Genomic DNA, 13634 nt, shown 5'->3' with positions numbered 1-13634 from the left:
CCCAGGTTTTGGAATGCACTCCCGAGAGAGGTTCAACTGGGTACCTTCATTTGGACTTTTTGTGGCATGTGGTGACATTTATCTTCTAAGCATCAAAGTTTTTCAGCAATTTTTTCTTTCAGCATATACAGTATATTTAAAACATTACAAAATTGCTTGATTTCACTGTGGCTTTTTAGCAGGGTGCCAAGCTTTTGAAAGTTTTACATTTTTCATCCTGCTATATTTGTAACTGGTGTGAACCATCCAGAGAATTTTTGGCTATTGGCTTACTACAGTAAAGAAATACATGTAATACTCCAGCCAGCACTGCCACTTCTCTTTTGTCAAGAGGGTCCTGCAATTCCTATATTCATGTCACTCTCTCCATCCACTTTCATAACAGTCAAAGCAGCCCACAAGGTTGTGCTCCTCAATATTTTATCCTCCGTACAATATCCTTGTAATGTCTGATTGGTGAATTTTCTTCTCATAAGGTTTATGTCCACATGGGGAGGAGAACCTGTGTTTTCCCAAATAAGCCAAACACGGTTCGAGCACATTCATTGTTGAGCCTTCTTCTCTCCACATCTCTGGAAAAGAGAGTTCTCCCTTTTGGGTAGTTGGTGATGTAACAACTTGGTGATTCCAAATGGCTCAGTTACCTAAGAAAGTTATTCACAGACCAGATGAACTCCCTGGTTCTACTTTCCAGGGGTGGGAGAGGAAGTAGTTCGGCTGCTGCGCACCATTGGTTGTTTCTAGAGATGTGTGAGAAATCGAATGGATGCTATTGCTGTGGGAATTCACTAGATACCCTGGTTTGACTGCCTGTCCTGAGTCCCACTTTATAGTGTCATGTCTCCAAAGGCATGTCTAGCGAGTGTGGACTGCTCCTTGGGAATTTAGCCCCACACTACCATTTCCAAAGAAGCTTCCCTCTTCTGTGCACCTGCTGGTTGCACAAGCTTTGTGTGATGAGTGTTGTCAAATTTAATCTGCTCTTGGCTCATTTTCCATGACTGGGCCAAGCAGGAGCAGGAGCACATTCATGCTAAAGGGGTGGATTCCACTAGGCCTCAACCCAACCCTAATCATTCCGACAGCTATCTGCACCACATGGTTTATTGCACCTGCAGAGAAGGAGGGGAAGGACCGTGTTTACCAGCTTGGGAAATCAGCATGGCTATCAATTGAATCAATTAGGAAATCTACAGGGGCCCATGTGTTGCCCACAAATGGAATAACTATTGTTGTTCCCAGTCTGGGCTCCTTTGCAGGTATGTCTGTGAGAGAGGTCTGGTCAAGCACCCCATTACCACTCTCTCTGATATCAAAGATGCAGCCCTATCAAAGAGGACAAACAACATGGTTTTCTCCCTCTGTGCCCCACTTCCATGAGACACACAGTGGGTTCAGCAGCACAGTGGATGTTAGATGATCAAGCACAGAGTGATTGATGTTTATTCCAGCCAATGCTCTGAAGACCTTCTTGGGATTTCTCCTGAGAATAAAAAGGCAAATAGCAAAATCAAGGGCAAGGGCAATTTCACAAGACCCCACAATTTCTGCTTGAGAAACTGGTTGTGTGCAACACCTGCAGTGCTCTTGAGGGCCAGGCAGAGAGATGCAGGGACTGTGCCCAGGTGAACTTTAGAGAAGCCTCCTTTGGTTCATATGTTAGTGCATTTGTTAGACTGCAGGGTCAGAGTTTTCTAGTCGAGTTGGTTGTGCAGTGAGAAAAGCAAACATATGAAGCATGTGGGAATTAAGTGTAAGTATTCCAATGTTGGTGCTCCTGCTGCTTCAGCTGCTGCCTCATGCCGTTTCTGAGATGCAGAACACAAAATGTCCTGGAAATATGTTGGTCAAAGGGGCATCCAACTATTATCTGCCAGGAGACTACCTGATCAGTGGCATCATTTCTTCACAATATTTTTGGTATCAGCAAACCTATGGCTTTTATGAGTCACCAGGCAAGCAGGGGGAGAGGTAAGTCATGATGCTTAAATCCTTCCCTTTCTGCACTCTAATTGTGCCTGTCTCTGCAGACAGCCCATAGATCTGCTTCTGTGGTCATCCCCTTGGAATTTCTGCTCTGTATTCTGACCAACATCTGATGTATACAGTAGTAAACTGGGTGCCACTGGAAATGCCAAAAATAGGAAGGACAGCAATAACGTCTCTCTGTTTTTGTATTCAGCAAGGGATGTTCATAGGATTCTACCTCTGATAGGAATGTGTGAAAATCACATGTCTCTGTTTTGGCTCTCTGAATTTGGCTCACTTTGTTCCTGGTGAGTGTGTCCAGCTTTTATGAGGAACACTCCAGTAAGCGAACCACACTCCTTCTGCAAGTAGCCCCACTCTTGACACCAAGAGCAGTAGCCCTTTGGCTGCAGCTGATGCTCATGAATGCAGGTGGTGAGGGGCTCACATGGAACAGGGCCCCCATGACTGCTGGCAGCATCCTGCTCAGCCCAGGAGTAGCTTCCACTTCAGTGGTCACATCTGATGTGGAAGTTCGCATAAGTGGTTGTCTGCAAGGATGCACAGACTTTGCAGTTCAGCATAGTTTGCAAAAGCAAGCTGAGCAGGAGAGGAAGCCTGAAAATGCTTGGAGGATCAACTCTGGGAAGCCTCATCCCAACCCCAAGCTTTGATAATAGACAACATAGAGCCATCAGAACTGGTCTCCTCCTCCTGGTCTCTTGCTAAAGTCATCAAAGTTAGTGGCCCTGACTAGGACTGGTATGAATACATTTGGAATCCTCCTCATGTGGAATCTGTGGCTTCTTTCTTGTTCTTAGCCTGGGAAAAAATAAGCTGCACAGTAAGCCAAGTCAAAAGGAAATCCACCCACTACACATACCGACTCAAAGGTGCTGATGTCAGTGGTGGGCATGGAAGAATGGCATGGCTTGTGGGGCTAAACTCTGCAGAACATCCTGCAGATGCTGGATGTGCTCATGGAGATCTCAGTTTCTGGGCTGATGAGAAAAAATCTTGACTCTGACAATTCAAAATTGGTGATTCTGACAGATGTTTTTTGCACATCCCAGTCATGGCTGCATCTGCAGCCAGTGAATGCCAGCATTTAAGTGTGCACTGTGTGAATGAATCTTCCTCTTTAAGCATCCAGAATTTCCTCTGAATCATCTCATAGAATGAGTCCAGATTCTGTACTTCTTGCCTTGCAGTTCCTCATTTCTAGGGTACTGGTACATGTTGTCCTTCGCGTTTTCTATCCATGAAGTCAACCAGAATCCCAGCCTCTTACCCAACATCAGCCTGGGCTATGACATCTTTGAGAGCCATTTTGATGCCAGAACGACTTCCTATGCCATGCTTGGCGTGCCTGCTGGTGGAAAACGCCACCTTCCAAACTTTTATTGTGGTAAGAAGAACCTGTTGGCCATTCTTGAAGGAACTGAATCGGACATCTCATCTCTTATTTCGGCCATGTCAGGCATCTACAAGATTCCTCAGGTAGGCCCTGGGAGGGGAAGAGAGGTCAGCTCCATCCACATCCAGGACACCAATACTGCAGCGTTTGGGCTGATGTTGGAGGGATCAGTCATTCAGTGGGAACATGGATTAATTCAGACATATCTGTCATTCTGGGGAGAAAGACAACTCTCCAATAAGAATTACTTCATCAGCCTAGTGCTTTGAAGAAGAATAAAATCATTATTCACTCCGAAGTGGAAAGGAAAAGAGCCACCTTGGAATGCTCATCTAATCTTGAGTTCTCCTGCCTTGTCATGCCACTTGCTAGCCTGGGGTGGGGTTTGGTGAATTTCTTTCCCTCTGCAGGGAAGGGGCCCTCTTTCCCAAAGTAAACATTGAACTGCTACTGTACAGATGCTTCTTGAGATATTTTGTCCCTCCCTTCTTCCTCAACATCCACTTCCACTTTCCTTGTGATGGACCTTTGCTTAGAGAGTTAATTTTCATACGATTCTGATGTTCATCCTACAGACAAAAGAGTGTAAACTACCTGGCTCTTCCTTTCTTCATTAGATCACTGAAGGCTTGGTTAGCCCTGTTCTGGAGGACCACACTCAGTTCCCATTCATCCACCAAATTTCCCCAAGAGAAGAAACTCAATACTTGGGCATTGTCCACCTGGTTGTGAATTTTGGTTGGATGTGGATTGGTCTTGTTGCCCCAGACACTAAACATGGTGAAACATTTGTGAGGAAGGTGATCCCATTGATGATCAGTCATGGAATCTGCATTTCCTTCACAAAAAGGCTAGCAAGACAAAGCCTATTTGGAATCACTCAGAATGAGCTCTCTGATGTGTGGGGTGAAGTAAATGTAGCTGTTTTCTATGCAGACTCTTGCTATGGCTGTATTCCAGTTTTCATGATGCAAGAGGTACTAGGAAGGGAAAGAATTGCAGGAAAAGTCTGGATCACAACCACTATGTCAGACATTAACTTGTACTCAGGGTCTGATCCGGATGACTTTCAGGTTCTCCATGGATCTTTGTCCTTCATCATGAAGAGCCTCCAAAAGACAAGACTTGACCAGTATTATCCATTTTCTCATGCTATGGATCAGTTTTGGCAGAATGCTTTTCATTGTTTCTACTCAAAGCATGTTGTTTCCATGAAACTTTGGTCAAGGTACTCAGGGAAGCAGAAACTGGAGATGCTCCCCCAGGAGGAGCTGGACAGAGTCTTTTCTCAAGACAGCTTCCGCACCTACTACAGTATCCAAATGATACCCTATGCATTAAGTGCTGCATTGTCATCCCAATCCAAACAGATATTGATGGCTGGAAGAGGAGACAGATTTCAAGTGCAGAAGCTGCAGCCCTGGCAGGTACTCCCCTTTCCTGTTCTAGTTTCACAGCAAATGACAAAATGTTGTGAGTTCAGTTTATGAAACACTTGTTACAGGACATCCTCTTGCCTATTGCATAGCAGTGACAAAGGGGAAATTGAGCCTGCTCTTCATCCTTTGCTCATCCCTCAAGGTGCTACTTGGGCTTGTATTTTAAAATTTCCTGGGAGCATTTGCAGTTTCCTCTGAACCCCTCAGGAAAACAGCATCCTGTTTCCTGAAATTACTTTCGGTATACTTTTGGATTGCATTTTTATGTAGTCAGCTTGGTGTGCTGTTATGTCCGGCACATCCAGCAGCTCCATCAATTCCACCTGATCATTGATTTCCACCTGATAATTTAGGCAAAGTGCCTGCAGCAATGCCTCTGACTGAAGATTTTCTATAGTGACCTAAATATGGGGGTGCAGCTCCAGATATTATAAACCCATCCTTGCCCAAAGTACTGGAATCTCTTATGCTTGTGGTATTCCCATTTTTAAAGAACCTTGTTCTAGAATGGATGGATTTCAACAACATGTATCTCATTGCTGGTACCTCCTTTTTGGCTCATGTCCTTGACAGGGTGTTGTCAGGTCAGGTAACCACAAGGATGCCCATGTTCTAGAGGTTTTACTTATTTATTTATTTATTTATTATTTAAAACTTGTGTATGCTATCCTATATATAAATATCTCAGAATGGCTTACAGTGATTTAAAAACAATTAAAAACATCTAATAACATCCACCCACAGATTAAAACAGTAATTTTGTGTGAAACAAGAAATGCACATCAAATAAATCAGATTAAATCAAAATAAAACAAAGTCCCACAAAACAAGTTCTTGTTCACAATCATTCTTTTTAGTTAGTACTTGACATTTTGCAAATGTCAGGTTTGCCCCTGGACAAAAGGGTCCTCAGCATTCTCATCAGATGTGGCTCTATATCCTTGTAAACTCTGCTTGTCACCATAAGAGTCCTCGACCAGTGCCTGGAGTTTGCAATGTATTGGATGAGGGCTCAGAGAGTTTACTTGGGAAATATGGAAAAATATACATCTTGTCCAAAACATGGTACTGGAAGAGGGCTGTGTGCTCATTCAGGGCCAAAAGGATAGCAGGTGAATCCTGGAGCAAATCAGGCCAGGACTTTCCCTGAAAGCAAGAATGATGAAAGTGAGGCTGTTAGCTTTCCAACACCCAGTGGCAAGGCAAACCTCCTGGAGAAGGCCATGATGCTAGGGGAAGCTGAAGGGCAGGAAGGCATGGAAGTCTGAATATGAGATGGATTGCTTCCATAGATTAAGCCTGAGCCTTAAATTTGCAAGTGCTGAGCAGGGTGGCTAAAGAAAGAATGTTTTGTTGGGCCTCCATTCCTAGGCTTGCCAGAGGTCAGAGATGACTTGATGGCACATAATAAAAAGAACAAGATCAACATCCTTTTGCAAGCAGTTCCCATGCCTGGGAGAGAGACTGAATGAGTACAGTAGCTGGTGTTACATTCTGTATGAAGGTCTCTGGCACATTCTACACATGGAACTCCAAGCTTTATTGGAGATTTGTGTCACTTTGGCAACTCAAAATGGCTTTGCAACTCTTTGTCTTTCATTCCATCTGTGAGTATGCATGGAAGGGAGAGTTTGGCTCCACTGGTGTAGGCAGGCATGGGTCAACTGAACTCTGGATTACTGCAATGTGTTCTGTGGAGAGCTAACCTGAAAGAAGCTTGAAAGATGCAGTTGTGACAGAATGCAGCTTTTCAAGAGCCATTCCACTTCTTCCTTTGACACCCTCTAAAAGCTATGCAGTGGCTGCCCATCAGCATCTTTGTGAGTTTTTTTTCCTCCTGTATTCCATAAACTTTGGATCAGGAGACTTGTGGACACGTTTTCTCTTTGATCATCCATTGAGCACTTCTGAAGAGACATACACATGGTTTGAAAATTGCCTTGGAAGCCATCAGGAGACCATTCAGTACAACTGTTCCCACCCCACCATTGATACAGTCATGTCTTTCCAGGCAAGCATGAACTAACGGAGAAATTTTCATGAGCCTTTTATTTTCTTGTTTTATTTCTGTAATTTGTGTGTTTGTGCATTGTGTTGACATTTATTGATCATTGTTCTGTTCAAGTGCTTTAGGAGTGAAGCAGCTTCTAAATCCTTGGGAGAATAATCAGGAATTGCCAATTATTGCACAACTGAAGAATCTTGATCCTGTATTCTGGATCAAAGATTCAGGGAATACATTTGCCCAGCTCTTTGAGACTTAGGAAGTTCCCAGTGGAGTTCCATGCATCTTCATGCCATGATGATGTTGTCTACCCATGGCTGCTCCTTGGTGCCTGAGGGAGATAAAATTGGACTGCCCCTGCTGGGAAGTCTGCTGATTGCCACTTCAAAGGCTTCCAGCTGGAGGAAAAGCCCATCTTCACAGAGAAGACATGTGAAAATGGGACTTAGTCTCATTCCATACCAATGTCTGATTAGGTCTAGATAGCACTGGCTATCAGGCAGGTGTTGTTATTATGTCTTATTTGTCTGTTATGTCTTTTGTTTATGTTTTGTGTGATCAAGTCATCTCTGACTTATGTCAGCCTGTGAATGAAAGCCAAAATTACCTATCCACAACTGCTCCATTCAGCACTTCCACATTCAAGGCTGTGACTTCCTTTCAGATTCAATCCACCTTGTAGTTCAACTTACATTGTATCTTCTGCATTCAGCTCTCCCTAACATGATTGTCTACTTCAGGGAGCATTGCCTTCTTATGAGGTGTCTGCAGTGGAGGGGAGAGAAAGAGACAATGGTTCCGTGAGGGCCACCAGAATACTGAGGGTGGCAATTTGGCTGGCCTTCTGCAGGGGACCCCACTCATGAGGGAACCCCTCTCATGTTCCAGGGATGGCCCTGGTAGCAGGACATTCCTGAGGTTAGCTATCCACAAAGAAGTTCCGTTCCTCTAGACTGCTTAGATGTTGACTCTCATCAACCAAAACCAGGCTGGTCAGGAACAGGAATCTGGGAGACATCTGTAGGGACCAGCTGGGAATGCTAGGTTACTGTGCAAAAGGAACTTCTCCACATGATATCACTGATTTTGCTCAGGTGCAAAATGCTGAGGGAGAAAAGGTAGGTCATCAATAATGTGTCTCACTGTGAAATCTGAATGCAGTTGGGATACGCATTGACTTCGATACATGGAAGATTAGAACACAGAGCAAGGATGGCCAAAATACTGAACATCATTACAACACAGAGAGCCCTGTTACTGTGGAGCAGCATTCAAATCTAATCATTAAAGATTTGAGTGAGTGAATGAATGATGAAAGAATGAGTGAGTGAATGAATGATGATGGATGGATGAATAAAATTAATTGGTTGCCTTCTCTATCGTTCTAGTTCCACAATTTCTTAAGGGGAATCTGGCAATCTAACACTTCCATCAATGGGCTGCATTTGGACAAGCATGGACGGCTAGAAGCTGACTTTGATATTGTGAACTGGGTGCTGTTTCCCAATGGTACTCCTGGAATGGTGACCATTGGGAGTTGGATGAGAGGGGAATTCCCAGGGAGAAGACTCAGCATCAACCCAGAAGCTATTGTGTGGCCTAATCATTTTAACAAGGTGGGGGAAATCATTTCTGTCCTATTATTGGCATGTGGATCACAAACAATCTCTGTGATAGTACACTTGAGACATTCATTGTCAGCATACATGCAGCAGCACTTTGCCAAGCAAACCTCATCACTAAAGCAGAGGCTTAGTAGGGCACCGGTCCCCACAGGCCTTCCTGTTCAGGCTTGGGTTCTCTGGATTCTCAATGCACAGCTGGTGGAATGCCAAAAGCCCTCCATGACCTTCCAGTCTAATCCATACTGCCAGGTAGCTCACCTTTCAGAACCCTCAAAAGTGGACCCAGAACAGCCAACAGCTATTCCATGCAGATAGTCGAAGATTTAGCTGTGAAAGGAGAAAACATGGAAAGTTGACTAAAACTGAAGTAGTGAGATTATCATGGATGAGGTGAAAGGCCAATGAAAGGCAAGGTCTGCTGGGGAATTGTCCAGCTATGCAAGCACAGAGCTATTCTTGCCCCATACTGCCATGTTTTCTCCAACTTTGGGCTCCCTGGCCATTTTATTGGGGATGCTGCAGAGTTCCCTCTTGCCTCCACAGAGATTCACCATATGCACTGACTTGCTCCGTTGGGCACTGGGAGATTTTGAATGTGTCCCTGGAGTGTTGAGAATGGGCTGCTCCATTTACACCCAGACATCAGAATACAGTGAGGACAGGGATCTTCTGAAGCTGTGTCTGGGTGCACTCAGTGAGGCCCACAGACTGGTTCTGATTCTTGACAAGACCCAGATTGCGTGGTTCACTAGTTTGGAGGCACAGGAATGGGGGACTCTCTCTGCTTCCAATGGCAATGCATTCCCTGTGAAAGAAGAAGAGGTGCTTCTGGATGCACAGCAGGCAGCAGAGACCCAAGTGGCTTCTGGGGACTGGAGCAAGATGCATCATCTCTGGGTGTTATGTCCACCCTGCCAGACCTTTGAGTGACTGTCTGGCCTATTTTCTCCATGTGTTGGGAACCTCATGCCAATTCAATGTCATGTGCCCTGTGTGGTGATACCTTGGTACAGAGGCTGTGGTTGTTGTGTGAAGTGAAAGCAAGATGCTTAATGGGGCTCCTAGTCATGACAATGCTACATCAGTTTTGAAGCTTGACTTCCCTGTGGCTAACAAATCAAGAGGAAACTTTCTGGTTCCTGACACCCAGCAGAGCAGAGCAATCTGCCCCAACTAGTTTAGGGCCCTGGGATCCAATCACCCAAGCTCCCAAGGAATAAGCAAACAGGAGTTTGAAGGAGTTCAGTGGGGGAGGTCTAGGGGGAGGTCCCTAATTTTTTTTACCCCTTCTTTCTTTCCTCTTCTTTATTTCAGCTTAATCCATCCCCAAAGACACTTGTTGTCCTTCTTGTGACGCACTCCCATTTACTAGTAGGACAGTGTTGCTAACCTTAAAGTGAAGACAGGAGAAAGCACCACTTGTCACTACAGTTCCACAGGGCAGAATCACTAAGGATGCACAAACAATGGACCTAGAAGACTCCATAGTGGTGGTGGCCTGCAAAAACCATGCACTTTTTGCTTTATTACCTGTGAGCAACATGTCCTACACATGCAACAGTTGCAATTTGCAGCCCTGCTAGAAGAAAAGGAGCAGTGAGTGTCTACCCTCATGATAATAGAAAAAAATGAAGTGTTCCTAGACATAGCAGAGGAGCTGTAACAGCTAGGTGTAGTCCAGAGGCAAGAAGAGCATCAGCAAGTGGAGGCAGAAGAAGGAGCCCTGAGGAGAGGTAAAATGAGGAAACTCCCTGGAACAAACCAAATGCATCAACAAAAGATGCAGAACACATGGTTCCTCAGAACTGGGGGAAAAAAAACTTGGCCTGTAGGAATTGTTGACAAAATTCTAAATGTGAGATTAGAATGTGATGCAGCCGCCAAAAAGGCACATACTATTTTGGAATGCATTAATAGAAATATTGCTTCCAAATCATAGTAATAGTTCCCCTCTACTCCTCACTACTCAAACCACATCTGGAATGCTGTGTCCAGTTCTGGCCATCAAAATTTAAGAAAGATAAGGAAAAATGAGAAAGGGTCAAGAGGAGGGCAACAAAACTGATCCAGGGTTTGGAAACACTGTCCTGTGAGGAGCAGCTGGGAGAACTGGGCATTTTCAGCCTTGAGAAGGGAAGATGCAGTGGGGACATGAAATCCCAGAAAAGCTTTCACAAAGACAAATATCCTTTAAGGGAAAAAAGACAGAACAACTACTTGATTCCTTTCAACTGGTAGTGCATTATTTGGATACTTCCTCTTCATGATGATGATGATGATGATGATGATGATGATGGCAGAACATAGAAAGCAGGAGAGAACAGGAAGGCCCTTCAAAGGTGTGGCCCCTCAACTCTGAGGTAGCTAACCCAAACACTAGTTATTAATGACTAATGAGGTCTTTCCTTGCTGCTCCACACCAATGCTACTCATGGATGCTGTTGAGAAGCTTCTTTGCATGTTGCTTCTGTTCTACAAGGAGAGCTTTTGAGTCATTTCCTTAGCACTCTTGCAATACTGTACTATTCAGTCTTACAGCATTACTGTCTTGGTTCAAGCTGTACAACACACTCTGCATTAAGAGGAAGGATTGCAATGCTCAAAAAAAATGAGTGCACAAAACTGGTTTACTGTAGTACATAATCAAAACTTATTTCAAAACTTGACTGTTTGTCTCAGGGACTGGACCTCACCTGGAACATTCAGACCCTGTTATTCGCCGCTGAGAAATGGACTCTAACACTGCTTCTTCTCTTCAATGCCAGGTGGTGCCTCGTTCCAGGTGTGTAGAGAGCTGTCACCCTGGTTCTGCCAAGGAGACTCAGGAAGGGAAGCTGCCCTGCTGCTATGCTTGTGCCCCGTGTGCAGAAGGGACCGTCTCCACTCAGGAAGGTGGGTCTCCACAGCAGAAACAGTTTTCCCTTCAAACATAGGGCAAATGGTTGAGTCTGCCCAAACCCTCTTTGTTTAATAGGTGGCAACTGGAAGGAGAAGTTTAGTGAACAAGCAGGGCGGTGTTTCACTTGTGGTCTTCTGTCAATGGAAAACCAGTGGCAGGGGAAGCCTTCTTCATTTGCTCAGCCAGTTTAGCAGTGTTGATGCTCTTGCCCTTTTGATCCTCTCACTTGTGATGAAGTCTCCTTCTTTTTAGGAATTAACTGATGAACAGTTTTAGACAAAATTGTTGAGGATAGCTTTTGTACTCAGGAGTGTACCCAAGTGGGGATCCAACCATGTCATTCCATCCTGCCTCTGCAATTTAGCTGTTCAAGCAACCACTCCCCTCCAACACATTCTGCCAGGTCCTGGCCCTCTTCAGGAAATGGTGCAAACTAGCTGCTTTGCTCTCCCTTCTAGGCAGCATAACAATGAAAAAAGATAAAATGAAAGGAGGCCACTTCCTACCACCTGAACTTGATTCACACAACCACTTATTGTTGAGATGCAAATGGGAAAAAAGCAGAACTACTCGCACAATTGAGGTGGCTAGATGGAGTCATTGAAGCAATCAGTGTGAGCTTAGTTGGGCTCCAGGGGATGGTGCAGTACAGGAAGGCCTGGAGGAAAGTTGTCCATGGGGTCGCAATGGGTCAGGTGTGACTTTGCAACTAGAAACTACTCCCACAACTATGTTGGGTTTAGCAAAGTTTCCCATCATCCATCCATCCATCCATTCATTATACTTATAAGATTTGTATCATGCCTGTTTAGCCAGAATGGCCAACATGCATAATACTTTCAGTGAGCGCATACTGATTCTTTAGTTCTGACTGTTAGGAACTCCATCATATCCTTCAGAGATGGACTGGTGTATCATGCAATTGCAGGGCCTTGTGTGATGGTGATGACAAAGACAGAGCCTGAGAGGCAAAATGTGTGATCCCCACCCTTCATCCAAGGACCTTGGCCTCTCCTCCTGACAGAGCAAACACAATTACCTCCTGATATCTCCAACATTCCCTTCTTTACCAAAAGCAGTAGATGCTATTGTGGATGTACCATTAAAAGTGGCATTGATGAAGTGGCTATCTTCATTTCCAGATACAGAGCAGTGCAGAAGGTGTTCTGAAGATCAGCACCCAAACAAGAACCGAGATCATTGTGTCCCCAAGAGAATTACCTTCCTTTCCTATGAGGAACCTTTGGGGATTCTCCTGGCTTCCTTAGCCCTAATATGGCTTTTCAGCTCAGGCATTACATTTGGAATCTTCATTAAATTCCGACAGACTCCAGTCATCAAAGCCAACAACAGGAACCTCTCCTACATTCTCCTCGTCTCCCTCCTGCTTTCCTTCCTGTCTTCCTTCCTGTTCATCGGACAGCCAAGCAAAATGACTTGCCTGCTCCAACAAACAGCCTTCAGCATTATCTTCTCAGTTGCCACCTTGAGTGTTTTGGCCAAAACCATCACTGTGGTGCTGGCCTTCCTGGCCACCAAGCCAGGGAACAGGGTGAAGAGATGGCTGGGGAAGAGTTTGGCCTACTCCATTGTCATTTCATCTTCCAGTGTCCAGGTCATTATCTGCTCCATCTGGCTGTGCATCTCTCCACCCTTCCCAGATGCTGACATGCACTCACAGCCAGGACAAGTCCTCCTGCAGTGCAATGAAGGGTCTGTGGCCTTGTTCTACACTGCTCTCAGCTACATGGGCTTGCAGGCTGCCATCTGCTTCATTGTGGCTTTCCTGGCCAGGAAGCTGTCGGGAGCCTTCAATGAAGCCAAGCTGATCACCTTCAGCATGCTGGTCTTCTGCAGTGTCTGGGTGTCCTTTGTACCCTCTTACCTCAGCACCAAGGGGAAGTACATTGTTGCTGTGCAGGTCTTCTCCATCTTGGCCTCCAGTATTGGGCTGCTGGGTTGCATCTTTCTTCCCAAGTGCTACATCATTGTCCTGAGGCCTGATCTGAATACAAAGGAACATCTCATGATCAAAACCAAAGAAACCTTCTGACTGAAGGGTTTAGCCAGGAAATGGGACTCTGGATATCTGATAACAGGAGTCTTTTCAGTAATGACATTTCTTACCACATGAAGACTTTTTTCTTCTTCTACACATCAAAGTTCTTCAACATTTATTACTTAAACATTCAAAAGCATTTTTAGATCTTTGAATTATTCCTGGATTTCACTTTGTCTTTGAATTGGGGTGTGAAGATTTTGAAAATTTTACATTTTTCAG

The 13634-nt window shown here is 44.7% G+C and overlaps 1 protein-coding gene across 1 annotated transcript; it reads left to right on the top strand.

Moving 5' to 3' along the window:
• Positions 1–1840: 1840 nt before the first annotated feature.
• LOC123019747 (vomeronasal type-2 receptor 26-like) lies at positions 1841–13406 on the top strand. Its single transcript, XM_044422808.1, has 4 exons — positions 1841–1971; positions 3180–3468; positions 11220–11346; positions 12496–13406. The coding sequence occupies exons 1-4, from the start codon at positions 1841–1843 to the stop codon at positions 13404–13406; spliced, it is 1458 nt and encodes a 485-aa protein (XP_044278743.1).
• The last annotated feature ends 228 nt before the right edge of the window (positions 13407–13634 follow it).

Source organism: Varanus komodoensis, unplaced genomic scaffold (assembly GCF_004798865.1).
Source record: "Varanus komodoensis strain SLA01 unplaced genomic scaffold, ASM479886v1 scaffold136, whole genome shotgun sequence".
NCBI classification, from domain to species: Eukaryota; Metazoa; Chordata; class Lepidosauria; order Squamata; family Varanidae; genus Varanus; species Varanus komodoensis.
Note: the sequence above shows the minus strand (reverse complement) of the source record. Positions and strands in the feature narration are given on the sequence as shown.